The 26,083-nt window shown below is 41.3% G+C and overlaps 1 protein-coding gene across 5 annotated transcripts in view; it reads right to left on the reverse strand.

Moving 5' to 3' along the window:
- DROSHA (drosha ribonuclease III) overlaps positions 1–26,083 on the reverse strand; it is a 3,547,421-nt gene that overhangs the window by 1,909,520 nt on the left and 1,611,818 nt on the right. For all 5 annotated transcript variants that reach the window (XM_044065333.1, XM_044065331.1, XM_044065329.1 and 2 more), the window contains exon 16: positions 11,381–11,480. In XM_044065333.1, the coding sequence (XP_043921268.1) occupies positions 11,381–11,480 (100 nt within the window). The remainder of the gene's footprint in view (positions 1–11,380; positions 11,481–26,083) is intronic.

Genomic DNA, 26,083 nt, shown 5'->3' on the forward strand with positions numbered 1-26,083 from the left:
GGATAAAGGTGATGGTTGAGACTCACAAACCAAGTCAGGATATGCATTATCACAACCAAAGATCATACGAAGTAAAAAAAAATCAGCTGGAATGAGATAAAACAACAGAAGATCCAAAGCAGAAAAGATCAAGTATTACAGGATAAAAGTAATAAAATAACAGATTCTGACAGATGGGCTTATCCTCTCCACCTATAATAATTGACTGTCTTTCTCTAGAAGAGACCATGCTTGAGGAAAGAGGTATGCCTATGACACTGTAAGTTTTAATGCCATACGTTGAATACAGCAGCACAGTTGCTCCCTCGTTCTCACCAAGTCACCTTCCACTTTGATGATCATCCAATGCACAGTAAGAAGGAACACTTTGCTAACCTTAGTGCCTCAAACATGTACACCAATATATTAATGTCCAACTTGGAGACGAAGCTAACAGTCTGCCTAGAGAAATGGACAGCAGGAGAGTACACCCAATCCATCAAAAAGGGTCCTCTCAGAGACCTACATATAAAGTAAAATGGTATCGGATATATCTAACAGCAAAGACCATCCTTGGCGGATTCTACTGTTAGGTTGAATACCACTCAGGAAGCCATGGGAAAGAACCAAAGGATTACACCAGAAAAAAATTCAAAGGAATGACCGTAGAAAAAAAAAGTCTAGCCAGACAAAGGCCGACTTCTATAAATTTACTGTTTACTGGAGATAATAATGCCTAGAGAAACGGAGTACTGCAGACTAAAATTTATGGTGATCACATCTGCACTAAAACAGACTACATCAAACACTGAAGGTAGCTATACCCGAAGAGTAGCAGACTCTGATGCGAGTGAAGGCTAGAGTGCAAAGCCAACAAATGATGTCAAACAGTTAAAATATACCTAACTGGTCTTTCCTCCCTGGAAACAGAGACTAAACACTGATCTACCTAGCTAAAACAATGCAGCCACATCAGCAAATACATGAAAAAGTGGTGGACCATCAGGGAATGATCAGACCTCTTTTTGGTTATTAGTTCCACTTTTTCCACCCACAACACCCCTGTTTACACCCTACAAAGAAATAGAAAGATGAATGGATTGTGTTAGGGAAAAAAAGAGGTAGAGAAAGGGGGCAAAGGATACTCCCACACCTGTGAGCTTGACATGTAGGAATACACTACTAAAAAGGAGCTAATAGGAAGAGTGTTTACCCAAGTATAAAGTCCAACACCTCTCGAACCACAGGTCCAACAGCATACAATCAATACCTCATGTTGAACATGAAGATCAAGTCACCTGATGGGAGGAGGGATGCAGAAGATGCACCTCTTCAAAAAAGGTCAACTAGCTAGAGCTAGGACTCAGTCCTAATCAGGAACTAAGAGCTGAAGACTGATGGAAAAACTGACATCCAAGCATACATGCTATTAAAACATTAAGGAATTTGTACCTGTCCAAATGGGATCAACACAGTGTATTTATCTATTCAAACAGAGAAAAATTACTTCTTGGAAGCAGGACTGGAAAACTTCCCAATAGCTTCAATCCACCACTACCTCAACTTACAGGCTAGTGGGCTGGGGGGAGGGGTGGCAATTCTTGGGTCAGACCATTAGGTGGAGCTGTCTGTAAAAAGAAAATAAAGGGGGACATCCCTGGCCAAGCCTGGGGAAGGTATTCTGTACCACCCTAAAAATGGAAGTCAGAATGCAAACCCTACTTGACCACCAAGCACCAAGAATAAGCTTAATTCTCCTCCCTGAACACTAACATGTAATGTGAAATCAAACAGATTAATGAAAGAACACAAAAAACAGAACACAGATATCTCATCTCCCATTTTCACCTTGCTGATCGTGCATGATAAGGGGAGGGCTCTGATTCTCTTGGTGGCAGAAGGGCTGATCTTAAAAAGTCCAGAAACTGTCACTTCAGCTACAACTTAACAGGTGGAATGGAGGAGTGTTTCAGAAAAAAACTGCTAGCATTTCTCACCCACAGACATGAGAACTGCTAAAGAAGTACAACTGAAGACCACAGCAAAGCTCCAAATGATTGCTACTCCCTGAAAGGATGAACAGCCTAATGTTCCTGACTGATACAGCTCCGAACTATAGACTGCATGCATAGTCAAAACAGGGAGGCAGTAAAAAAGCTAAACTCCATTGCCACAATGGTCAAAAGCACTGCCCTCAATCAAAAAGACCACATAAAGAAAATATACTGACCCAAAACCAAAACGTAGTCAAGGTAAGTCACCACAGTATGAAGAAAGGAGAATCCCACCTGGTTGGGGTGAGAAACTGTCAGTCAATAAAGACTCCTGAGACAAGGGACTGACATCAGAAGAGGTCTGAAATGCAACATGAGCAGCTGCTACAGACTCCTCAAATCACAAATTAATACCCACATCAAAAGGCATGATGCAATACCATGAAGAATATAGCTACATTCTAGTCCAGAGGATGAACTTAGACCCCCAAAACTGCACCTATTCCCAGGCTGACCCATCAGGACTTCATGTGCCTTACATCTGACGTCCTTAGCCAGAGGTCCAGTGTGTTTCTGCTGATATCCAAAGCATCCACAGCTGATAAAAAATAAATATATTTTGTGATTCTACTGCACTTTTCTGATTGTATCTTATGAAATTGTTGCTTTATTTTTGCCTTTTTACTGTTTGCGCCTGCATTATTTATGCACTTGAACTGTTCTGCTGCCCTAGACATCATAGACTAGATTCGGAAATGTTGAATTTAGACTGTTATTGTTGCACTTGAGCAGTAAACCAGTCATCTTACATTAGGAAAGCTTCCCTGCACCCTTGTGGCAAAAGTGTGTAGCTCTAGCCTCATCTGAGTTGGAGATTGCTGGAGAAAGACTCATTGTGTGCTTTCCTATTGGTAGTTAAGTTTAAAAGTATTTATTTTGGCTTGTATTTAGGTCTCATGTGTGCTCGTTGCTGCGCTTCACTTAGCAAGGGTTAGAGGTTCCTTGTATAGATGCAAAAGCCTTAAAACATAGTTCTCCCTAGACAACTATCAGTAGAACCCTGCCATGCTTCCCTGCTGTACTAGGGGGAAATCAGTTGCGCACTGAGCAGAGCTGCCATACTCGGCATCCCTAGCCTTCACAAAAATAAGTCTCTCTGGTAGTCTTACAGCAAAGTCAGGTTAACTACCATACTCTCCTCCCTAATACTACAAATAGTAAAAAACTTGCTATAATGGATGGACAGTTTCCCATCATCTCTCCGTCCAGCCTGATTGCATGGGCATTCTGAGGCAATGTAGCAATTGTCTCATGTATACTGACAGCTACTTACTCCTCAAATACTCTACGTGAGAGATGCAATTACAATATGGAATGGGAGGCAATACTCTCACGTAACAACAAACCAGACATCAAACAGGTTTGTCAGCACACACACTTTACTTCTCACACACAATAAAGGACACAACACACAAACCCACATATGCAGAGGTACTCACTAGAAGCCTACTAAAAGATCGGAGACCTCCCAAACATACACCACTTGCAAACACCGCAAGCAAACAGAAACCACTACACAACTCCACACACACCAGTGTCTCAACAAATAAGCCCTTAACGTAAAACACTTCCAAACCAAATGTATTGGTTATAGGCAAATCCATAGTGAGACACACAGATGTCCCCCTCACCAGGCTGGACAAGGAAAGGATCACGGTTAGATGCCTGTCAGGTGCCAGGATCTGTTAAGTCACACAAACACTCAAGTCACTCAACAAGCACCGTTACGGCTCTGTCATAGTCCATGCTGGGATGAATGTTCTGGACTACATGAAGACAGACATAACTGAATTCTCAGATTGTGTGTCCCAGACAGCAACAAGTATAGCCCTAAACAGCATACTACCTTCACCTAGGATGATGCCACAATATAAGCAAAAAAATGATCAACTTTAACAACTGGCTTAACTTCTGGTGTCAGTCCAAGGGGCTCCAGTACTTGTTAGCCTTGGAAGACATGGTCGACAGGCCATGCTGCTTTGACAGAGATGGCCTGCACCTATCTCCTCCTCTAGGCTTTCAGATACTGGCAAAGGCTTCTGCCACCCCTATAGTGCTTTTTTAGGCAACGTCAAAAACACAAACCTTCCAACATAACAAAATCCTCTCAAGACAAACCCAAGCTTCTGCTACTTAATGCTAACAGTCTAGACAGGAAACTGCACTCCCTGGAAGCACTCCTCACCTTGGAAGATGCTAATATCTGTAGAGTCACCAAGACATGATTCAAAGCCACAAAACACATTCTGGCTGTGCAAGGCTACAATATCTTCCACAAGTTCAGACCACAAGCTGAACATGAAAGAACCAGAGATGAAGGTGTATCCATGTTCATTAGGGCCAAAAACACCTAGAGACTGGTCAAACAGAATGACTCTCTCAAACAACTCCATGTCAAATTAACAATAGGCAAAACACCCTACAACATCATTGCTAGCTATAGGCCCCCCACCATGAACCATTAAAAGCGTACGTGGACTTACTGGAGTCACTTGTCATACAGCCAAACACCTTGGTCACAGGTGAATAACTATCTTTTCATCAAGTGGGAAACGTATATAACCACAAACATGCCGGCCCAGAGGTTTTTGGATTTTGTCAGTACAGATTCTCTGGAACAGACAGCATCCCCACAAGGGGCTCAAATGTCCTACACATAGTACTCACAAACATGGTGGGGGGGGGGGGTCACTGCAATCCACCCTGTGTGATGCCCTCCCTGGTAAGATCGGACCATAAATAAGTCTCATTCAATGTAACTATAAGGCCTGATACCCCTTTAGGAGCAGAAAGGTAAAAACTTTTTTTTTTCAAAACAAACTACCTCCTACTAAGCAGGAGTATAAAAAGTTTAAAATCCTCCTTAATCACAGACAACACAGACTCCAACGCAGAGGTGCATACAAATGCTCTGTATAACCACTTAAACAGCTGTTTAGACTCAGATGCACCTGACCAAGTCAAAACCAGGTACTCCCAAAAAAAACAAGCAACCCCGGTGGACCTCAAGTATAAAAAGGTTATATAACAACAGAAAGAAACAAATGTCTTAGAATCTGAGGGAACTGACTCAGCAGAGGAAGAATTCCCTCCACAGCTTAAACAAACAAATCAGAAATATTGTCAAGTCCTCCAAAGCAAATTACGAAGCTAAAATAGCATCCCTAGCTAAGGATAATCACAGGCATTGTTCAACTATGTCCGAAATCTGAAATGGAGTGCCCAGCTATGTGCCAAACTGGTAGTGGATGGTACCACTCATACTATACTAAAGGAAACTGCCAACCTGCTAGCTAACAGATCTGATGGTAATTTCACCCCCCCCCCCCGTCCCCACCAGCAATATCCCAAAGCATACCTGCCACCATTCCACAGCCTATTATCTCTCTAGAAAACAGGTGATATCTGTGATTTTTCAAGGCCAAAAACATGGCTTCAATGGGACCAGATACTGGATAACATCCCAGGCTGCCTATTAAACAATCTAAAAACATGATCCAAGGCAGCGAAGAGCAGCAAGAAACAGCGATGAAGCCAAAGGTAATCTCCACAAAAAGTTTATTCAAACACATTACATAAATTTCTCCAAGTCCTTCTCTCAAACACACGACATAAATTTCTCCAAATCCTTCTCTCAAGCGCTTTCGCTCAGTGCAATACTGAGCTTTGTCAAGATAAAAATGCAGGGCAGAACAACCTTATTTGTAAGTCTCTTAATGAGATCATGTGCTTCGTTAATTAAAACCAGTCAAGTTACAATTAAAATTAATTGGTGACCAATTTAAAATTAAACAGCAAGGTGTTGTATGAAATACATAAAATCCTAAATAAAATACCTTTTGTTAAATATGTTGTAGTTGAAAAATGTTATTTAAAAGATATGTCATTTGAAATGATGTGAGTAATAAATAGTAATAGATAAAAATCAAATGTTAAAAATACAAGAATTAAAAATATGCAATATGCACTGCTATGTTGAATGATCATAGTATATACATCCCATCTAGGAAATATCTATTCCGGTCTAATGGGTATTTTAACTGCAATGCAAAATATGTTGTATATTTAGGCTCATGTATTAAATGTCAAAGTTTCTATATTGGGAAAACAGAAAGGACTCTAAAGAGAATAATTTATGAGCATTTCTACGATATTTCCAAGAAAAAAGAGACCAATGCTTTTTATAAACACTCTTTGTCCTGCCCAGATATGGAAATCAAGTTCATTGTGTTAGACCAGATAACACCCGACAAGAGAGGGGGTGACTGGGAGACTAAATTGGAATATAGGGAGCTTATATGGCAACTAAGACTGGATGCAGCTAAATGGCCAGGGTTAAATGACTACACAAATTTAAGTAGTGTTTTAAAACTAAGAAGAGCTAAGTTATAGCATACAGCATTTAGTAAGAGATTATCAACATTACTTATTTGTATCAAATTATTTGTATTTTATATTTATATTTATTCTGAGTATAGGGAATATAATCTATGTAACAACGTTTGAACACTTAATACTTGATTATTATTTTTATTTTTAATTCTTGTATTTTTAACATTTGATTTTTATCTATTACTATTTATTACTCACATCATTTATTCGTGGTACCCCATTGTAATATTTATTGCACACTAAACAGTGTTATAAGAATCAATCACTACAAATGTGGTTTCATGGGACATTAACATATAACAATATTTATTTATTTATACACGAATGCTTTGTGATTTTCAAATGACATATCTTTTAAATAACATTTTTCAACTATAACATATTTAACAAAAGGTATTTTATTTAGGATTTTATGTATTTCATACAACATCTTGCTGTTTAATTTTAAATTGGTCACCAATTAATTTTAATTGTAACTTGACTGGTTTTAATTAACGAAGCACATGATCTCATTAAGAGACTTACAAATAAGGTTGTTCTGCCCTGCATTTTTATCTTGACAAAGCTCAGTATTGCACTGAGCGAAAGCGCTTGAGAGAAGGATTTGGAGAAATTTATGTCGTGTGTTTGAGAGAAGGACTTGGAGAAATTTATGTTGTGTGTTTGAATAAACTTTTTGTGGAGATTACCTTTGGCTTCATCGCTGTTTCTTGCTGCTCTTCGCTGCCTTGGATTATACTTTTTACTTGGTCTTGGTTTCAAGCTTTTTGCTGTAATCTAAAAACATGACCTAGCACACCCACTTGGTGCTCTCTCTAACCACGGCCTGAGAACTTGCTATATTCCAGCAGAATGGAGGACTGCAGCAGTAATCCCCCTATACAAAGGAGGGCCATCAAGTGACCTTAGCAACTACAGACTAGCCTTATCTGCAAGGCCATGGAAAGAATCATTATGGCCCTTATCAAGAAGGCCATAGGTGACCTCCAAACTCTAGACCCAACTCAGTTTGGATTCGTTAAGGGTAGATCATGCTTATAAAACCTGTTAGACTTCTTCGAGAAAGTCACCACAGCCCTAGATGAAGGAAAGACAGTGCATAGCACCAACCTTGACCTAGCCAAGGCATTTGACATAATCCCCCACTCAGGTATCAAAGAGAAACTCTCCCAACTGAGAATCAACCCTTACATCACTAGATGGGTAGCCAACTGGCTCATCAACAGAACACATACGTCAAACTCGGTGACTTCACCTCTAGCTGTAGACCAGTCACCACAGGAATCTGTGCTGGGCACTTTACTGTTGGGAATTTGTTTCTCAGAAGTCCAGGCAAACACAGATGGTCTATGACTGACCAAGATAACTGATGATTGCAAACTGGGTGCAATCACAGAATCCCCCAAAGACATTAACACATGGCAGAAAGGGTTATGCAGACAAATGATTGGTGCCAAAGCCAAGGATTAAAGATTAATGCAAAAATGTATTATTATTACAAAAGCTGAATCCCCTGCTAATTACACTACTGACAGCACTCCCATATGCTCAAACTCAGTAGTACGTGATCTGGGCACACAGGTTGATAGCAATTTGAACTTCGACCAAGAGGTTTCCACAGTGATAAGGAAAGCCTTCTATGTAGCACATCTCATAAGTAAATGTATCGCATTCAAATCTAGGGATGTTAGAACTCCATTGTACTCAGCCCCTCATCAGACCAATAATCGAGTACGATGCTACTTTTTCATGTACCTCACCAGACACCTGCAACAAGACTGGAGAGCGGATTCTCACCAAGAAGATACAGGGCCAAACCAAGACCTATATAGAAAGACTGAAAGTCCTGTCACTGTAATCTGTATTCTATATGCTGCTGAGAGGCGACCTACAACTAGACTACAGGGCAGTCTCTGACCCTGCCCTAATGGAAATTATGCAGAATTGTAAATTAAACAGCACAAGAGTCACTAGTTCTAGGGATCCTAACCAAACCTGTGACATGAACAGAACATGGCGGACACACAGGTTCATTCCCAGAGACTGCCACTCCTCCTAGATAAATGGATGGTGACAGCAAATTCATTCTGGGGTGGCACCCATGTCACTCATGGACAGGGGAAGTTGGTACTGACCACAGACTCGCTTTGTAAATGTCACTCAACTAACCAGTGGCAACTGGGGCAACATGGGATAAACATGGCTAGGCTTGTAAGGGCTCTAGGGCCATTAGGCAATAGCCATCTATGAACTTATGAACCTATAAAGGGCTGAACAACAGGCAAGTAAAATGTATAGCTCCACACATAAAAAAGGTAGCAAATGAGCCAGTACCACAAAAGGCATCAGCAGAAAATAAAGCAGCTGTATGTGACTACAATGCAAAGAACTGCCTAAGTTGTATGACCCCCCCCACCACCACCACCACCACCAGGCAGGTCTAGCAGCTGTTGGTCATACTATAAGACAGTGCAACTCCTTGCAGGTTTCAGTTGCAGTGGCCAAAACTTGGGAAGTCTCGGGATTCTGGACAACCTATAAGGACAGCAAACAGCCAAATGCGATGCACAACTGGAAAGAAAATGACACAGTCATGGTCTTACAGTCATGGTGAAGACCACTGATACTAAGCTGTCAAAAAGTCCAAGGCTAACCACTATCCTTGCTGCTAGCAAGAGCAGGGAGATCTGGAACCTTGACAGGCCAAACCAGAAGACGACAACACTAAAGCCAAGGCACAAACAAAAACACCTGTCTAATTCTGATGAATGAGGAGAGATGTCCAAACCCTGTCCTAAAAATGAGACAGACTCAACTCTGATTGGTACAATCTTGGCTTGTCACAACCATTCCACTGCAGCAGAATCCCCAACAAATGATGAAAAAATAAAATGGAAAATGATAGTAGAAAGTGATGGTGCCAATGGTGTTTAGTTGTAAGAACAAATGAGTCACCTGGGTTGTCAGTAGTGGGGCCACCAGGCAAAGTGCTGGAGGGATGCATTGAAGCCTAAAGCTTTTTAAGCTTACACTGACACCTCTACCACAGATGCAATACAGAGCATTTAACAAAGATTTGTAAAAATGTTGTTGTAGTTGATGTAAATACTTATCTGGTTGCTGACACGACTGTAAGTTGATGCACACAGCAAGCACTGCCAATTCTGGATAATAAAGGAGGACACAATTTGAAGTTCTAAGCTTAAGGGTTAGAACTTCTTCTTGCTGTTAGTGAGGGGGACTAAAATGAGCTTCTTTCTGCTTCCACCTCCCATTGCTTACTGTGCGACTCTGAGTAAGTCACTTAACCAGACAATACTCCCAGGTCATCATTGAAAAGGGACAATTGTGTTTAGTGGGCTTAGCCAGTCAACAAATAAGTTAAAAGAGTGATATCTACATTCACTTTCTCTAGACTGGAAAGAACGTGTCTCTTCTTATGTTAAAAAGACAATGTTGATGAAGATAAGACACAAGTGATCATTTCTTCTAAAAGGACCGATATACATTCTGAATGGGTACTAAAAATGTACTCAAATGTAAGAACACCTTTACAATACCACACACAAAACATACGGTAAAAGACCAATGACTAGTATCTACTTACAACTAATTTTCATATTACACATTTTATACAGTCTGCTTATAAAAATGTGTAAATGCAAATGTATTTTTCAGCAAAGAAATGGAGCAAAGACAGAGCAAGATATCAACCATATACTGGGAAGGATATCAACAGGAATATTCAACTACAAAAAGGAAACTTCTGGCTGCACCCCTTGACCCCAAAATGGTGAGTGATCTGTACAAGCTTCACTGTCATGAAGTGTGCAGCTTATGGATACAGTAACTACCTTTATGATGACTATTCCTATATTCACTGCGATTAATATACACATAATTTCATGCTTAAACCACCTCTAGTAATTATGTTATCTTATCATTTTACACATACCTGTAATATTTGTTGAGTATTCCTTAAAATGACAAAACATCAAAGCTAATTAATCAAATCAAAACTGAAAAATGCTCAGCAGAAGTTATGTACCAGATGACTATGCTGCTGAAACACTGCAGAAAAATATACAACAAATTTTAAGTCACGGGAGCATGATATGAAAAACAAGAATAAACAAATGAAAACAGACAAACAATAAAAATGAGCAAAAAACATGGATGCTATTCTCTCTCTCGCATCAAGTTTCCATTCCAATTGAAAGTACATTTATTTAAACAGGCTCAATGCATGTGCCTCCTCCATCAGTTCACATCACCTCACTTCCATAACCAGATTTTCCCCACCTTTTTTTCACTTCATTTGCTGAATCACTTGATTAAAGAAAACTATTACTATTTTATCTTCTGTACTCACACTTCTGAAACTCTGCAGCACTTTTTTTTTTATTTTCTCTCTCCATTCCTCTTACTGTTTTCCTTCCTTGTATGAAGGAATTGTAGTCTACGGGTTACTACTTCAAACTACTGTGTTGTAAATACTGTACACTTAACATATTTTACCTGTATTTTAATTATTAACAAAGAGTAGAGTGTTCTGCTTCAAATATATACATATCATCCCTTTATCTCACATTCAATACATCATTTGTTTCAATGCAGTCTATTACAAATATGTCTTGTTTGTCTATTCCCCTTATTTCTGGGCTGAACTTGAAACTGGCACAATGTGATTAGTGTTCTACCCTTGTTAGCAAATTTTAATATTAGTTTTAACTTGTACAAAGAACTGTACCCAAATCAATACATACCCATATATACATACTTAAACAATGAAAACCAATAAAGGCTGGAAAAACTCAACATAAAACACTCATGCTAAGTGCAAGCAAGTACAGCACCATAGTGGAGGATGCATTTGTGTTGACTATCTGAGAGTATTAGTCTTAGTTTATGATTTTCAAGTTTACATTTTTTCCTACCAAGTACAATACAAATACCTCTCGTTGTGCCAACTTCTGCTTGTCAGCCTGCTTCACTTTAGGGCTATTGGCCAGTAGGTGGCGTAGTTTCACATAGCTTTTCCAAAGCTTTTGATATCTGAAATTCAGTGAAAAACATTTTATTCTGTATAAGTTTTTGTTTTGCATTTCATGAAACACATATAAAATATACAAAAAATATCCTAAAATAGATTATATTTCTATAGATAAAAACTCACAACAGTTATATTTTAAAATGAAAAACAGGCAAGCTCCACCAGCAAACAGCGATAAAGCCATGAGACCAAACAGAGTTCAATCAGTACTTAGGCACGCGAGGGAGAGGAAAAAAGTGCTGAGTCTGCATGCCCTCTTCAGAATGCCTAAGAGGAATGTATGATGAGCTGGGCCTTAAGGAAAAATGCTTGATTCCACTGCAGAAGACTACCATCACTCGTGGCACCCCACTGTCATTTCAGTGAATAAGCCAAAAATCTATCAAATGGGTAAACAAATGGATCCTCATGGATCAGTGGTGGATGTTTTAAGGGTGGAGAGGTCTTACCCAAAAAATGTTGAAATGAATCATGGGCCCATACAGGTTGGGTAATGTGACTGTACTCTACTTTTCTCTGTGTCAATGTAGATGGCATGTGTTTCACTTTACTTCATTTGAAGATTTAGAAATGTCCCCGTTTCATTTTACTTCATTTGAAGATTAAGGAACGTGCCTGTAGGTGCAGTCCTGTTTTCAATTTCCAGTCTTGTCTACGAAAGCAAGTTATGTACTTACCATAATGATGTATATGTGTTGTTCATTTCCATTCTTTCTCAACTGATGAGGTCTTAGATCTGATATTGGATCTGACTCAGCCGCTTTTAACATACTCACGGATCCAGCTCTCAAGTTCTTCCCTTTATCAATAATCCCCCACTCTCCTGGTACACCTCAGATCAAGTTTGCTGCTCTAACAATTACATGTACAAGACACTGTACTATAAAAACACACAAGATAAGAACATACAGAAAGGCTGGAGCTCAAAACCGGGAAGAGACGAGTTCCAAAAAATATATCCCTTAGGCCTCATTAAGAAAGAGGGAAGGGGATGGAGGATGGGAGTTGAGGAAGAATGAAAATGGACAAAACTGATGCATCATTATGACAAGTACATAAGTTCTGTATCTGATTATGTCATTTTCATACATTCCTCAACCGAAGGGCAGAGTCCCCAGCTAGATTACCCTTGGGTGGTCCTCATGGAAGGGAATTCTAGTGTACAGCAGAACCAAATACTGCCCTATTTCTGGAAAGTATGTCCAACTCGTAATGAGCAATAAAGGTGCGGGCACTGGAACAAGTAGCAACTGCATAAATATGATCTATGGAAGCTCTTGATCAGAAGGCTGAAGAGGTGGGCTACCGATCTTGTAGAATATATCTGAGGCGGCTTGATAAAGCTAAACCACTTTCTTTATACACAAAGGATGTACAATCACTCAATCATTTGGCTAGAGTCACTTTAGATATTGCTTTACCCAATTTGTTGTTGGAAAGAGAGAAAAACGATCACATTTTCTGAAATCCGATGTTCTGTATAAATAAAACCTCAGCTGCCTATAAACATCCAGAAGATGCAGCATATATTCTCCTTTGTTTGACAATTTAGGCAAGAACACGGGTAAACTGATGACCTGATTTAAGCTTGATTTGGAAAGCCACTTTAGGAAGAAAGGATTGGTTTGTGCTTAAAGAAACACTATATTTATGGACGACCAAGTATGGATGTCTTGCAGAAAGGGCTTGGAGTTCAGATACACATCTAGCACAGGTAAACAGCGACCAGAAACATTGATGTCCTTACATTTACTGCTTCAGTATTCAAAAGATATGGGTTCCCCTGACACAGCAGCCCAACAGTTGGCCAGTCTACTAAAGATTCCTGTTATTTTAAAGGTATGCTAAACGTCACCAAACGTTCACTGCATAACATAGGGCATAAAGGTGATGGTCAGCCCACCAAAAACAGAACTTTTTTGCTGCCAGTCTGAATGTAACTTTTACACCATTGATCTGTTTACCTGCGTCTGTTTTCTGTTGCTTCCAGCATTTTCAGTTCTCTGCTTTACCCTTTGGCCTTTCTACTGCCCCAAGGGTGCTCACCAAATGCTTTGCTCCTGTGACAGCTTTTTGCAGGCTTCAAGGGATCCAAATTTTTCCTTATTTGGACAACCTGCTGATTCAGCCATCCTCACTAGAGACCCTTTTGAAAAATCTTAATTTTGCCGTCTCCCTTTTTCACAGCCTGGGATTCACTATAAATTTCAAAATGTCCTCTCTGACTCCTTCTCAGGATCATGTTTTTCTGGGTTGCAGGATTCAGACTGTGCTAATGCTTGCATCCCTGCCCCCTCCAAGGGCATTAACTCTCATTTCTCTTTCACACTCTTCCTCCTCTGGCTTCCATTACCACCAGGGAGTTTCTGAGAGTTCTGCGCTTCATGGCAACCACTATTCCAATGCTCCCTCTGGCCAAACTTCGTGTGAGAAAGTTTCATTGGTTTCTGAAGTCAGTGTGGCTTTAACATGCTCATCCTCTAGAATTTGTAGTTCCTCTTCTTCCATGTCTCAGACAGGAACTTCACTGGTGGATTCAGCAGTTTTTTCTGAATCCAGGGATCCCTTTTCACCCCCCCTCTCTTCCCTCTCAGGAATTGTTCACAGATGCTTCAGACATGGGATGCTGGATGACTTTTGGCTCCCTAAAGGTACAGGGGGGTGCAGTTGCCTCATCAGCAGAAGGAGCACTTCAGTATCAAAGAGATGAGAGTTCTTCTGCTGGTTCTTCAGGCCTTTCAGTTTCTTCTTTCTCCTAGGCCTCTCAAGGTTTTCACAGACAATACCACAGTGATGTGGTATATCAACAAGCAGGGAGGAACAAGATCTTATCTTCTTTGCCAGTTGGTACTTCTGGTATGGGATCTTGCTGTCAAGTGCCAAGTGACTCTTCAGGCAATTTATATTCCTTCTGGTCAGAAAGTTGTGGCAGACACTCTGAGCAGGTCCTTAACTCAGTCCCATGAATGGATACTTCAGAGGGATGTGTTTCTGGACATTATCCACCAGTGGGGTACTCCTCAAGTGGATCTTTTTGCCTCCCCTCTGAACAGACAACTTCCTCTGTTTTGTTCAAGAATCCCAGGACCTCTGCTATGAAAGATGGTCACACCATCTCATTCTCTTTGAAGGAGATGTGTCTTTATGCATTTCCTCCCCTTCCTCTCATTCAGAAGGTCCTATTCAAAATTCAACAGGATGCTCTCAAAATATTATTGGTGACTCCCTAATGGCCCCCACAGCACTGGTTCCCTCTTCTTTTGCATCTAGCAAGGGGAAATCATCACAAGTTACCTCAAAGGGTGGATCTACTCTCACAAGACAAGAGATCTCTTATCCATCCTCACCTGTCCACGCTTCAACTGACGCTGTGGGTGATAGGATTTTAATTCCTCAAAGACACCTTTTTTCTGAGGACGTGCTGCAAATCCTGCAGGAGGCCAAGAAACCTACAACTAGGAAATCTTACTTATCCAAATGAAAAATGTTTTCTTTTTGGTGTCTCTCACATAACCTGGACCCACTTACTGAGGATGCTCCTTTGGTTCTCTCTTATTTGTGTGAGTTGCTCAATGCTGGTTTGGTTTAGTCTTCTGCTAAGGCCCACCTATCGACGATCTCTGCTTGTCTGCCTTTTTCTCCTCCTTTAGCTGTTGGATTTGAGGTGAAACAGTATCTTAAAGGTGTCCTTAATACTAGACCTCCCAGGAAGCCTGTTCCTCCTCCCTGGGATCTTAACTTTGTTTTGGAGATGCTGACTCAGGCTCCCTTTGAGTCTGCTGCTTCAGCTTCTTTGCAACATTATTTCTGGAAGGCTGTTCTTTTGTTAGCGCTTACTTCTGCCAGATGGGTGTCTGAGTTGCAGGCCCTTATGGCTTGTCCTCCTTTTTTGATTTTTCATGAGGACAGAGTGTCCTTGCGCACTAACCCTTCTTTTATGCCAAAGCTAGTTAATGAGCTATCACTTAAGCCATCCACTAATCTGCCTATTTTTCCCCCTCTCTGCAAACTGACAGTGAGAGGCTGCTACATATGTTGGACATGCATAGGCAACATAGGATTTATTTGGACATGATTAAGGTTATTAGAAAATCTCATCAGTTAGTTTCTTTTCATCCTAGATCTTTGGGATTTGCTGTATCCAAGCAAAGTATTTCTTCTTGGATTTTTAAGGCGATTTCCTTTTGTTACTTGTTTCATGGCAAGAGCATTCCTTTTTTCAATTTAAGGCTCATTCTACTAGAGCTGTGGCTTCTTCTGCTGCTTTTTTCAAAAGTTTAGATTCAAACTCTATTCTTGAAGCAGCTACCTGGACTTCTGTGCATAGCTTTAACAAGCACTACAAGCTAGGGCTGGGTTTGCTAGTTCAGTTCTTCATGGCTTTTTAAAGGACTCTTCTGCCTCTTTCTCCTCACAAGTTTCCTCTTGAGTTTTGGCACTCTTCCATAAGTTTTGAATACTGCAGCAGTGAATGTAAGGACAAAGTATGGTTGTGTAAAATTTCACCATAATGGTATATGTCCTTGCCTTGACTGCTGTAGTATTCGTTCTCTCCCTCCATACCCTTAGTTTTTTGCCTTCCTGGCTGCACACGTTACCTCTTGGGTTCCATGGACTGGTGTTACACTCCTGGAGCAATCAGTTTTGGTTTAGGTCGAAGTGAACATCACTTTCATGCCCTAAGTCATGCAGGGAGAGTTTGGTGACATTCTGCGTACCTTTAAAATAACAGGAGTATTTAGTAGATTGGCAAGATGTCGGGCTTCTGCAGTAGGGGAACCCCTATGTTTTGAATACTGCAGCAGTGAAGGCAAGAACATATATCTTTACAGTAAGATTTTACACAACTGCACTTTTTCCGGGATAAAAATCTTAGGGGAAGGTTCAAAGGGAGGCTGGGTAAGAGTTTGTAAAACAACAGTCAAATCCCAAAGAGGGTAGAAACTTTAACTGGTGGCCTGAATTTAAAGGTACCTTTAAGGAAGGCCTTGCATAATCGCTGATCCGTGCCTGAATAATCGTGATTTGCTCCAGAATGAAAATTTTAAATGGCTGCTAGCTGAACTTCAATAGTAAAGTAGCTCACCATGTTGTTAAACATGGAAGGCAAAAGTCGAGAATTGCTGAGACTGGGGCACAGTAAGGATCTAAATTTCTCCGAGGCACCCAGATTGAAAATCTTTTCCATTTATTCTTGTAAATTTCCTAGTGGAACACATCTGAGAGGACAAAATAATCTGTTGAAATGGGAAAGAAAGCCTGAGCTGTGTAGCCATCACTGCAACTGGAGAAACCATGAGGTTAACTTGAGGCCAGAGATGTCTGGATATCGAATCCTTGTTGGGTGAGACAAAAGGTCTGGATGTAGATCCAGTATCCAAGGAGGATAAATAAAATGAGACCAGAGGAAGGGAAACAAGACCCGACGAAGCCAAAAGGGTGCAATGAGGATGACTGTGCTCTTCAACCAGGATGGTTTCTGTAGAAGTTTGGGGATCAGTGGCAATGGGGAATAAGCGTAAAGGAGACCAGAGGGTCAATCGCAGACCAGAACATTTCTCAGTGACTCCACTTGTGGGGGGGGGGGGGCACGGAAAAGAAAAGTACAGTTTTGTACCTACCATAAATGTAGATGTTCAAGTGTCTTCACTGCTGCAGTCATTACACTTGGGTTATCCTGCCGTCAGGCGGTCCCGCAGTTGGCCAGAGTTCCAAAGTCTTGGTCTGGCGTCGGTTGCTGTCGCCTCCTCCCTGACGTCAGTGCATCAGGGGTATATAAGAAGCAGCCAACACCATTTTCTTCAGTTTTTCTTGCCCCAGATGTTAGGTGCCCCCAAAAAGATAGGCAATACATATTGCTTGCAAAACATACAATAAGGTGTAACAAAACCTGTAGCAACCAGCAAATACACCACATAGGTATAATAGTGTAGAAAGTTATAGATAAGACCCAGCTAAGAAAGAGGGGATGGTGGGTGGGTAACCAGGACTGCAGCAGTGAAGACACTCGAACATCTACATTCATGGTAGGTACAAAACTGTACTACGTTCATCGTGTTTCACTGCTGCAGTCATTACACTTGGGTTGAATCCCAAAGCTGAGTCAGGGTGGCTGGTTCTATAGAGGATTTGGTGTGGCTATAAGGCCCTGCAGCACAGCAGTGGCAAAGCCAGCTCTGGATCTAGAGTAAAGAGGCAAGTGGTAATGCTTGGTAAAGGTGTGCACTGAACTCCAAGTTGCAGCTTCCAAAATGTCTTTGGTAGGTACTCCTCTAAGGTAGGCAGTAGAAGTAGCAGTTGCCCTGGTGAAATGTGGCCTAATGTTTGATGGTACAGGTTTCCCATGCTGTGTGTAGCAGAAGTGGATACAGTGTCCTATCCACTTTGAAATGGTCTGCTTTGAAATAGACTTTCCCTGTGATCCTGCAGCATATGATACAAACAATTGTTCAGTTTTTAGAAAGCTTTTGTTTTGTCCAAGTAGACGCGCAATTGCCTGTGTATGTCCAAGGAATGTAGAAGTCTCTCCCCTTTATTCTGGGGATTTGGATAAAATGTTGGCAAGTGAATAGTTTGGTTAAGAGCCACACTGGATACCACCTTACGCATAAAGGAAGGGTTTGTTCTTACAGAAACCCTGTCTTGGTGGAAAATGATGAAAGGCTCCACTGCCATTAGTGCCTGCAGTTCTGAGACTCTTCGTGCTGAGGTTATTGCCAGAAACAGAGCAGTTTTCCATGATATATATTTTAACTCTGCTGAATTGGCTGGCTCAAAAGGAGGCAAAGTGAGCTTTTCCAAGACGAAATTGAGGTCCCAAGTACGTGTTGGTGCTCTCCGGGGCGGTCTTATGTTTTTAGCCCCTCTGAGGTACTGCTTTAGCAATGGGTGAGAGAAAATAGGAGGATCTGTGTTGTAATGAGCCGAGATGGCAGAAGCGTGGATTTTAATGGATGAGAAGGATAGTCCTTTGTCCAGCATCTCAGTTAAGTATTGTAGTATCTGAGGAATGTTAGGGACAAGAGGATCAAGGTTTTGAGCCTGGTTCCAGGCACAGAATCTCTTCCACTTTTCTGAATAAGATTTCCTGGTGCTAGGCCTCCTGGCCTCCAAAATGACATCCATAACAGCTTTAGAGAGAGGAGTTGTCAGTTTGGCTAATGAATCTGCCATGTAGCCAGGTTTAAGGTTTTGAGCTGACTGTGCAGTTTCTGATTGTTTTGCCGAGTCAGAAGGTGTGGAATTTGAGGCAAAATCCAAGGTGGGCCTTGAGCTAAGTTCTTTCAGATTGGGTACCAATGCTGGTGTGGCCAGTCTGGAGCAATCAGAATCATCTGTGTTTTTTCTTGTCTGGCTTTTAGGAGTACCTTTGAAAGGAGAGGCAGAAGTGGGAAGGCATAAACATTTAGGCTTTTCCAGCTGAACGAAAGAGCACCCACTTTCCATGCTTGTGTGTGATAAGTCCTTGTGCAGAATTTTTGTAGTTGGCAATTCAGTGGTGAGGCAAAAAGATCTATGTCCGGGCACCCCCATTTTTGCATTATCATGCTGAAGACTTGTGGATTTAATTTCCACTCATGAGGATCCATGATGTTTCTGCTTAAGTCGTCTGCCAGAGTGTTTTTCTTTCCTGGCAGGAACTGTGCTTGCAGATTAACTTGATAGGTTAGAGCTGTGTTCTACAACGTCATAGCTTGTCTGCATAGGGGGTAAGAATGAGTGCCTCCTTGTCTGTTTATGTACCACATTACTGTGGTGTTGTCTGTCTTTAATAGTAATTGTCCTGGATGCAGAAGATCCTTGAAAGCTGTAAGGGCATTTTGTACAGCCAACATCTCTTTTTGAATGATGTGAAGGCGCATTTGGTCTGTGGTCCATCTGCCCTGAATACATTTTCCTGCCATGTGTGCTCCCCAGGCGTAATCCGAAGCATCTGTTGTTAAAGTCTGCCTGGCTGTGGGAAGAGTGAAAGGCTGACCCTTGTTGAGGTGACATGCCTGTGCCCACCATCTAAACTCCTGTCGTAGGCAGGGAATTAGTGGTATTACTGTTTTCAAGCTGTGAGAGTGTTGAGATCAAACACTTTTTAGGTACCATTGTAATTTCCTCATATGCAGTCTTGCATATGGAATTAGTAGTATGCAGGATGCCATGAATCCCAAGGCCTGCAGAATATTTCTTGCAGGGAAGTTGAGACTTTGTTGCCATCAATTGAAAATACTGAGTCAGTTGTCCTTGTTTGTCTGGCATGAGATAAGCCATTTGGGCCGTTGTATTTAAGCTGGCACCCAGGAATATTATCTCTTGTGAGGGCACTAGTTTTGATTTCTTTTCGTTTACTGTGTACCCTAGGCAACTTAATCTTTTTACGAACGCCAGATGCTTTAGAAGAATGTCCTTGCTCTCTGCTTGAATCAGGCAGTCGTCCAGATATGGATATATTTGAATTCCTTTTTGTCTGCAAAATGCAATTACTGGTGCCAGGCACTTTGTGAAGACCCTGGGCACAGTAGATAAGCCAAAGGGCATAGCAGAGAATTGGTAGTGCATGGAACCAGCTATGAATCTGAGGTATCTTCTGCAATTTTGTCCGATAGGGACATGCAGGTATGCCTCTTTGAGGTCCAAAGTAACAAGCCAAGCTTTCTTGCCCAACATGGGAAGGAGCTGCTGTAGTGTCAACATTTTGAATTTCGGAATATCCAGGTAAGTATTTAGAGTAGAAAGGTCCAGAATGGGTGTCCAGGCTTTGTCCTTTCTGGGGACCAGGAAGAGTCTTGAGTAAAATCCTTGTCCTTTTTCTTGCTGTGGTACTTTTTAAATAGCTCTCATGTCTATTTACATTCTACCAAAGCTCCATCATTCCCCCACTCAATCACTACCACTGTACTACTACTCACACCACCACTCATGTCTCACCCTCACTCAGCTCCCCTCCCACCAACTCAAGAAACATCCCTATGCACCCCTCACATATTCTACCAACTATATTACTCAAACATAAAGCATCCCTACAACTTAACACAGTAACCCTCCCACCATACCTATTACCCAAAGAGCACAATCATAAAGTTTCCCTTATAAACAAACACATTCAAAAACTGAGAAAACTAATAACCTCATGCATATCTAAACTAGCCCTAATTGGAGATATCCACCCAACCCTGGCCCTACCATCTCTAACCCCAATCCTCATAATCGGACTAGAAACCACAACTTCTCCCATATTACAGCCAATAGAAAGCCACGTGACTTCCTTCTACTAAGCCTAAATATTTAGAAGTATATCCAACAAAGTCCATGAACTCCATGCCACCATAGACTTGTACTCCCCAGATAGAGTCATCCTGACAGAAACCTGGCTAAAACCTCACATTACCAGTGAGCAAATACTCCCTACAGGTTATGGCATACTAAGAGTAGACCCGCTAAACAAGAAAGGAGGCGGTGTAGCTATAATATTTAAACAGCATCTAAACATCCAGATCTTAAAATCATCAGCTCCACAAATAGGCAATGAAGAAATAATATATACCAACCTCAAAATAAACCAAAACAAAACCATCAACATAATTGGATGCTACTTCCCACCTGGCCAAAACATCCCTCCACTAGAAAACCTCCTCAGATGGTCTACCCACCATCTCCCCCAAGAAACTATCTTTTTAGGTGATTTCAATATTGACTGGCAGTCCTGTTCTGGCAACCATCCAACCCATCATGTAAACCTTCATGGCTTCACCCAATTAGTCCAGTCGTCAACCAGGATAAATAAAAACTCCAGCAAGAACACTAGCCTGGACTGGATACTAGTCAGTAAGAGCCCCCAGTCATATATAACAGGCTGCTTATCAGATAAGCCTCAGTGATCACTCCCCAACATTCCTACTCAAAAAATACCTATACCAAGCTAAACCTGTCATCTATCGTCAAATACGTAAAAAAATACACTTTAACCCACTCACATTCATCTCATCCCTCAAAGAATGTAACTGGCATCCTCTAAAGTACCTCAGTCTTGATGACGCAGTTGAATTTTTTAATACTACCTTCCTGAGCATCCTTAATTACCATGCCCCCATAAGACTTTACAGAATCAAAGCACAACCCTCCCCATGGCTACAGGAAACCACTAAGTCAGAAAGGAAAAACAGGGATAAAGCCTGGGAGCACTGGCGCAAAACCAAAACCTCCTCAACTAGACAGAAACTCCTTGAACTACGCAATAGAGTCAAAAAGCTAATAAAACAGGACAAATTCCAATACTACCAGTCTGCCCTAGACTCCTCTCAACACAGCCCCAAACAATTCTGGTCCTCCATAAACTCCATCCTCCACCCAGGTAAAGTCAGAACCCCTCCTCCTAACATCCCTCACTCCTCAGAAAATATTGCTACCTTATTCAACACACACTTCACACAAACCATACTATCACTAGCTAAACAACACAACCCCCCTCCCCTCCAACCCACACCTTCAACTAGTAATCTCCCCACTGCCTTCTCTTTTTCTCCTGTACCTACCTCAAACATAAAAACACTCTTAACTAAACTTAAGCCCACCAGATTAGCAGCAGACAACCTCCCAAGTGAATACCTACAAGTCGCAGCTGATGCTCTGGCCTACCCAGTATACATCTTGATTAACCAATCTCTGTCAGAAAGTTACATTCCCACACTGTGGAAATTATCACATATAATTCCCCTCCACAAAGGCGGACCCTCCACAGAACTAACCAATTACCGCCCCATAGCTATTCTCTCTCCACTCTCCAAAATACTAGAGAGATGCATACACTCTCAGGTCTCAGACTACCTCCTTACTAACAACCTCCTTTCCAATACTCAGCATGGTTTCCGACCAAACCATAGCACCACCACTGCCTTACTCTCCTTTACTAACACTATCCTTCAGCATAAAAACAATGGCTCTCTCTCCTCTGCTACTTTCCTAGACCTATCTAAAGCATATGACATGGTCCCACACAAACAACTTATCTCTGTCCTCAACAACCTACCCTTCTCACAATCAGTCACCGACTGGTTTGAGTTACCTGTCTGACTGCCAACAATCCGTTGTATGGCAGAATGACATATCTCCCCAACTACCTGTCTCCAAAGGGGTTCCCCTAGGATCCATCCTTGGACCCCTACTATTCCCTGTTTTCACCAATAATCTAGCCTCTGCCACCAAACATGGCACACTCATACAATACGCAGATGACTCAACCATCATTTGCTCAGCCCAGTCCCTACCCAAACTGCAAAAAGTCACACAGGAAGCCTTTTCCTCTGTTGAAACTTGGTTATCCGATGCCCAATTAATACTCAACCCAAACAAAACTAAACTACTCATCTTCCAACCCACCAAACATACTCAAAACAACTCTCACTTTAACATCACAGCAAAAGACAACACCACTATATACCCAACCGAACACACCAAATTGCTAGGAGTGGAAATAGACAATAAACTAAAATTTGACATTCACATATCCTTGACCATAAAAAAAGTCCACGTAAAAACTAGGAGCGCTATACAGAAATAAGCAACTTCTCACCAAAGCAGCAAAGATTTCAATAGTAAATTCCCACCTTATCTCCACCCTGCTTTATGCCTGTCCACTATATACCAACCTAAGGCAATGCGATCTAAACAAGCTAAAGACCTGCTACAACAAAATCGCCAAATTCGCCACAGGGGCATCCTACTGTAGTCACCACTGTCTCTCACTTGCTGAACTGGGCTGGCTTGAACTCCCTCACCTCCTTCAATGGTATCAACTCTCACTCGCCCACAAACTAGTAAATCATCCACTAAATGTCCCATCCCTCCAGAATCTACTCCATCCCTATCGCACCACCAGACCACTAAGATCCAGCAAAAAAAAAAGCACTTGCAGATCACTAAAGCCAATAACTCTGCTGGTGAAGCACTATTCTCTTGCACCATAGCCAAATTGTGGAACTCCATCCCACCCACAATTACCTCCATATCATCATGCACCCACTTCAAAACTTTACTAAAAGCGCACCTAAAAACATGCTGGCTATGCCCTTGCAACTCCCACTCTAATATCACCCTCCCCATCCAACCACTACCTTTCTTTCCACTCCACTAACTACTTTGATTATAGCAAGCTCAGATGCTCATAAACCAGTACTTATTATACAGCAGGAACTTCTTCTTGTAACATTTGTTAATGTCTGTTATGTACTTCACAGATAAAGATTCTAGTTGTCAACTAATGTACTATGTTCTTCATCTGTAAATATGTTGTAAGTGATTGCTATGTAAATTGTTAATCGCTATGTAATCCAATGTAACTACTGTCTATTTTAACTGTGGAGCTTTTCTCCCCGGGCCTCCACTGAAAATGGACCTACGTCCAGTCGGACACTCCCGGTCAACAAATATAAATAAATAAATAAATGTCCATGAGGGCTGTAATTTGTTTTTGTGCCTCTACCCATTGATTTTGTGGCAGGTCTGGCATTCCTTTTAGCCTTGGAAAAGTGTGAAAGTGGAACCTGTAACCTTGAGACACAATATTCAGCACCCATTTGTCTTCGGTGATTGCTTGCCAGTTTTGAGAGAAAAGTGCTAGTTTCCCCCCCAAGGGAGCTGCCAAAAGGGAAGAGTTTGGCATTGGAAGGGGGAAGTCATTGGGACTGTTTCCTGTAAGGTTGTGACTTGTCCTCACCTCCTTTTGGGATTGAAGCACCCCACTGTCGTGGTCTGTAAGAGCTTTGTGGCTGAGATTTGCCTCTTGGGCATCTGTATCTGCCTCTTTGTGGCCTGTCTGACACTGGAAAGGACCAATTTTTTGTAGGCCAACTTCTGCTAAATCGTGGTGACTGTACCTGTAAGAAATCCTTCACTGTTTGCATAGATTTTACCTTATCCTCCATATTCTCCATAATCCTCCATATTAATGAGTTAACTCATTAACCCCGAGTACCTTCTCATGGCGCCTGTGTACTTAACACCGAACGCGCCATGAGAAGATACTAATTTCAAGCTGTTAGCCAGAGTGCCTTCCTGAAGTGCGAGAAACTGTAGTGCACATTTGTAGTTGAAACTACTGTAAAACCCACTGAAATCATAACTGAACATGTCAATTACATTATATAGTTATGATTCAGTGTGTTTTTACATTAAGTTCACATTAAAGTTTTACTTCTAATTCCGCTTAAAAAGTTGTTGACAAAGCAAGTGGTGGCAGCCAATCGGATTCTTGCAATTTGAGCCACCACTTGTGTACCAGCTCCACCACCAGCCTAATATTCTTTTGTTTTATCCAAATAAATATAGGGTCCAGCAACAGGTATTTCTTTTCTTTTTGATAATATTTGGAGACTTTACCTGCTACTGGATCCCTCTATTTTATTTGTGCTTTCACGGATCGCCAGAGATAGCCATTCACGCTCACCGGCATTTGCTGCAAGGAGTTCCTGGTTTGACTGCCCAAAAGAACTGCTTTTGTTTCCCCTTCAGGTAAGCTGTGGTTTGAAGGTTAAACATATTTATTTTTGTGAGTGTGTGCATGTTCTAAGTCATAGCCCTTTACTGACCAGCCATGTATGATTTTGTTACTGTAGAGGTTATAAGGCCGGTTAAAAAGCAGGTTGCATTCAATCTACATTGCAGTATATGTGTGTGCGTCTTATGCTTATGAGTTAGAGCTCTGGTTCATGTGGACCTTTATCGGACTGAGCCTGTATGTACAGAAATTAAAATTACTTGAAAATAATGTTACTGTTAGTGTGTTAGTGTTATGTTAGTGTGAAGAAGTGTTAGTGTCAATAAATCTGTAATGCGAGTGAAGAGAGAGATATGCGCCCACTGCCCAGTCATGCAGCATGCTGTACGGAAGACTGTTTCTAAAGAACACTTTGGTTGATTGGAATTTGGAGTGAGAAAATTAGATTATGCATGTTGGGTGTATGTTTCTCTAAGTTTCCTATTCTCTTTTGTCTCTCAATTGTCCAGATTTTTGGTATCTTCCTCATAAAGTTTGCGGTTATTTGTAAAATCAATCAGAAATGAAGCTAAATAATGGCATACATTTCCCTCCCCCATTCATATCCTTCAGAAAATGTGTGCTAGAACAAAACTGTGTATTTCTTTAATTTATTCTGCTGCAAGGTGTCATTTTGAGCATGCCTCACTGTGTGATAGTTTCCGGCTGCAAGCTGTCCGTTCTGGGCCGTTTGCTACATTTGAATAACTGAACAATCGTTTGAACAAACCATATAAAATCTGGTGTGTGTCTTTGCTGGGCTGCTTCCTGCTGTTTGCATTTATTTGGACTGCCATTTGCAAGTCTTTGCTGGGCTGCCTGCTGCTGTGTATTTATTTGGGTCTGCTGCTGTGTGTATTTGTTTGGGTTGCCGCTGGTGTATTTATCTTGCTTCATACAGTGCTCCGTTTTGAAGTTCGGTGTTTTAGCTTTTTTTCTCCACATTGGGCTGCTGCTGTGTATCATTCTGCTGCAATGTGTGTCCGTTTGAGCGTGAGTCTTTGCTGGGCTGCTGCTGTGTATTTATTTGGGCTGCTCTGTTTCAACAAACTAGGAAGTATGCATGTTCTGGGGCTGTTGTGT

This window comes from Protopterus annectens, chromosome 3.part0, assembly GCF_019279795.1.
Source record: "Protopterus annectens isolate FY-2018-M chromosome 3.part0, PAN1.0, whole genome shotgun sequence".
Lineage (NCBI taxonomy): Eukaryota > Metazoa > Chordata > Ceratodontiformes > Protopteridae > Protopterus > Protopterus annectens.